The sequence below is a fragment of the Carassius gibelio genome, chromosome B3 (genome assembly GCF_023724105.1).
Source record: "Carassius gibelio isolate Cgi1373 ecotype wild population from Czech Republic chromosome B3, carGib1.2-hapl.c, whole genome shotgun sequence".
Classification (NCBI taxonomy): Eukaryota; Metazoa; Chordata; class Actinopteri; order Cypriniformes; family Cyprinidae; genus Carassius; species Carassius gibelio.
In genome coordinates, this window is record NC_068398.1 from 22,751,555 (window position 1) to 22,755,550 (window position 3,996).

The 3,996-nt window shown below is 35.8% G+C and overlaps 1 protein-coding gene across 2 annotated transcripts; it reads right to left on the reverse strand.

The window, feature by feature from the left end:
• Nucleotides 1-347: 347 nt before the first annotated feature.
• eci1 (enoyl-CoA delta isomerase 1) lies at nt 348-2,726 on the reverse strand. Of its 2 annotated transcripts, none has more exons than XM_052550314.1 (7): nt 2,577-2,726; nt 2,059-2,181; nt 1,820-1,947; nt 1,598-1,744; nt 1,358-1,479; nt 731-909; nt 348-646 (listed from the first exon to the last, which is right to left on the reverse strand). In XM_052550314.1, exons 1-7 carry the CDS (start codon nt 2,617-2,619, stop codon nt 480-482), a joined length of 909 nt encoding a protein of 302 aa, XP_052406274.1. In that variant the 5' UTR covers nt 2,620-2,726; the 3' UTR covers nt 348-479. The 2 variants fall into 2 exon arrangements, with proteins under 2 accessions (XP_052406274.1, XP_052406275.1); XM_052550315.1 differs by lacking the exon at nt 2,577-2,726 and adding an exon at nt 2,458-2,544.
• Between the last annotated feature and the right edge of the window lie 1,270 nt (nt 2,727-3,996).

The window sequence follows — 3,996 nt, forward strand, 5'->3', positions numbered from 1 at the left end:
TCCTATACTATATGGTTTGGTTTAGGGTTAGTTGCTTGTAATTATGCAAAATTTACTGTTATTTCTACAGTAAGTACATGTGAGGTGTAACAAAGGTACTGTAAAATGAAGTGTTATGGAATAAAAAAAAAAACTAAAACTAAAGACTGTTCAAAATGAATTAGAAAAGACAAAACTTGATTGAAATAGAGACATATTTAAAATAAATTTTAACCATTTCTTAGACCTAACCCATCTCCTTATGAATATACTGTATGGAAAATGTCAATTTACAAACTTGAAGCTGAATTTAAAAAAAAAAGAAAAAAGTTATCTACTATTTGCATGCTAAAAAAAATTCCATTCCATTTTGGTTTTCAAAAGATTTTATTTACAAACAAAGTTACCCTCCTGTAACAAAATAGAGGACAGTGTGATATAAAGCGACACTGATGCGCTCCACAAAGGCAAATTTAACAACAGGCACGTGTTTCGTTCCCTCAAGCCCTCCTCTTCTTCAGCATCTCCATGTACACCCCAAGAGATTTCTGGATGGAGTCTTTGGTGATGAAACTGACAAAGTTTGTGGTGTCGGCTTCCCTGTTTGCAACAAGTTTGTCTATTGTGGGTTTTCTCATCAAGGACTTACTTATCTGACGGGCATGATCTGCAGGAAAAAACACTTTACGTAAACAAAATGTACTATAACAGGCAAAGATATCATATTTTAGAGCAAGCTAATACCATTTACCTGGAATGGCCAACCATTTCTTCATGTTTTCAGTAGCGGCGCTGAGGACTTTATCCTCAGGAACAAGCTCATCCACCAAACCGATCTTCAGGGCTTCAGGGGCACTGTACAGTAAACCCAGCTGAAGACCCTTCTCGGTTTCTCTATGGCCCACAACGTTTATCATGGAGTCCTTAAACCTGATTTACAAAACCTCTGTTTAGTACCACCCTGTGTTCCAGTGGGTATGCTAACACGCACACATTTTATTCAGTCCGTGTAAAAAATCTGAAAGTGACATTTACGTGAATCCTAAACTTGACTATTCGATCCACATTTTAATTTACTAAGGAATATTGTAAAAGTAGTCTGGTAGAACACGCACAGAGTATTTTTGAGTCCAAGTGAGAGAATGGTCATATGCTTGTGTTTTTTCCTATAAATTGAATTATTTGAAGTCTACACTACAAATTCATTCGGATCAAGCTCAAATCAGTTGAGTTGAGTGTTTACAGGAAGGCTTTTCAATCTGATAGAGCCATCAAAGCTGATTACTAATGGATTATTTGAGTAGATAAAACTTGTGGTCACAAAGTACAAGAATTGTGAAAAATCAAGATAAAAAAAACCCCCATTTATAATACTCACCAAAAAGGTGCAACTATACCAAGTTGTGTTTCATTGAGACCAATGTTATAGCGAGGGTTCTCAGCCATGATCCTGTAGTCACAACACAAAGCTAACAAACAGCCACCTGCAGGACTAGCGCCCTAAAAACACAACACTTACATCATTCCTTCATTCATCACCAATTTGACCTTTAAGGAATATTTTAAACAAAAATCCAGTTATCACAAAAGGGTAGAAAGTGTTTATAGTGACACTCACATTGATAGCAGCGATTGTGACCTTGGTGGACCCATAGAGCCTAAGCCACGCCTCCTGGACAGCCTTCCAGAATTCTGCGCAGTGCTCTGGGCTCTTTTTATACATCTCCAAAATATCTAGGCCTGCAGAAAACACCTTCGGCTGGGCCTTTAACAAAAAACACACTATCAATCAAATAGACGACACTTGATTTCACTAAAGCAGATGTTTCTGATGACGTACGGATGTTATGATCACACCCCTGCAGCTTCTGTCCAGCTCAAGTTTTTCTAAATGAATAGCAAACTCAGTCAGAAAGTCAAGACTGAGACTGTTGACAGGAGGATTTTGGAACTGCATTAAAGCAACACCTGCAAGAATGAGGGGAAAGATATATTCTGGTAATCACTTTTTGATAAATATGTAATTGCAAAGTGTTGAAAACACCATTGCTAATGCACATTATGTATTAATATGCTTACCATTACTACTGTCCAGGTCCACTTTAATGTTTGAGGATGATGAGTATCTGTTTTTAGATACAATGTATGGCAGAGCACAGATTCTCCCATGACGGCTGTTTCCAGACAACAGTGATGCAAATCCTGCAAGAGAAATGAGTAATATTTTGCAGATGTAAAATTAAAAACGAATGCACTTATTTGACTATTGATTACAGTTCAGTAAATAACGTTACGCAAGAGCACAGTGTTGTATTCCATGTGTGAATAAACTGTGACCTTATTAAAGGACGTGGTTACCTTTCTACAACCCATAACAATAAAAACAAAAAAACTAACATTATACGCGTAATAATATCATGTTGATTTTCTGCCTTAAAACGACAGGAAAGCATAAACAGCTCTTTTGTATCTGCTGACCTTTGTCCCATTTCCTCCTCAATGCATAACTACTGCAAACTTAATTCGGGGAGGAAAACAAAGCCACTAAAAAAATAGCAAAAACAGCAAAAGTTTCTGACAAAACATGACACACCTACCAGACGGGCTGAACTTCGTAGAGTGTCTTAATACTGATGCCATCTTGCCAGCTCAAAGGATAATGCTAAATCGCTAAACCTGCTTCCACGTGTTGCCAGATCTCTCTAGAAAAACATGTAGACTGCACTGACAACACATTCTCAAAATAATTGACTTTCCCCAATAACAAGGCAACATTGCATTCTCTGCAAATAAATTAGTTAAATTAATTTAAAATCGTTTATTTAAAAATGTGTGTATAAGATCCTGCACTGCGACTGTACGTTTTTATTAGCGTGATATTTTATGAAAACACAAATCTGAAGGCACTTTAAAAGGAGGACATGGCAACACTGTGGCGTGCAGACAGTGAGATCCTGACTTAGGCCGGTGAGTACGTCAATCATTCAGAGAGCCTATCACTAAAGCTGTACGTAACATACTTGATTGTGATTGGGCATTTTACGTTCTTGAAAGGCGGCACGTTGTGGCAGACTCAAGTAAAAGGGATAGAATATAACAATTTTACCCTCTGTGGTTAGTCTTATCATGTATTAGTGAACAAATATTGACTTTTCCTTGTAACTTTTTTTTATTTCTATCTCTATGTTTCTCTGTTTTGTTTGCAGCGAACAGAAATAACTTTTTTTCATTGCCAGATATATTACTGCTACGTGCTGTTTTGCATTTAATAAACAGTTACTTAAGCTGAACTAAACTACAACATTAGAAACAAGATATATACAATTAAGGGTTGCCCAAACTTTATTAAAAATACAAGATGAAAAGTTCAACATTCAGATGCAAAATAATCTTCTTTTTCAAGTGCATCGGTCTGTTGAAAAAAAAAAGTCTTGACTAAATGTTACTTTACTGCACAATGAAACCCCTAATTAATGTTTATAAGCAGCATCATGCAATACAGACCACAAGCACACTAATTATAACATCCAATTATGAAGAAAAGTTCATTATGAGTCACAATATGAATTTTAGAAAATATACATCCTGTAGGAATATTTTGAAATATCTCAAGGATTTAATTTGATCAAATACGTGGTATACTGACTGTGGAATTACACAGTTATAAATTGCAGTTTAACTTTTGTGAGCTCTTTTATTCTTATTCCAATCAATGTCTCCCAGTTAACGATGATTCAGGATTTGTCTCCCCCATAAAGGCATTATGCACATGCCACTTAAGACATTTCCCCTGGCATTAATCACCTTTCGGCAAGAAATTTTAGGAACAGTAAACCCAATCATTTCCACAGAATATTCTGAATATTCTGCAGTATCATCTAATATTTCTGAATATAGTATATGAACATGTACAGTAGGCAATTATTAAAGAAAAAAAAGATGATTTTTTTTTTTTGTCAGATAATAAAATCAGCAATGGAGATGGAAGTGTCAGGTAACAGTATCAGCAGGCATATA

Bases quoted from the DNA above. Each gene is read 5' to 3' on its own strand.
- eci1 (XM_052550314.1), bottom strand. From the start codon at position 2,619: ATGGCATCAGTATTAAGACACTCTACGAAGTTCAGCCCGTCTG. The intron at 2,182-2,576 runs GTAGGTGTGTCA...TTTCTCTTGCAG, and splicing joins TACGAAGTTCAGCCCGTCTG to GATTTGCATCACTGTTGTCT. The intron at 1,745-1,819 runs GTACGTCATCAG...TTTTTGTTAAAG, and splicing joins GGGGTGTGATCATAACATCC to GCCCAGCCGAAGGTGTTTTC.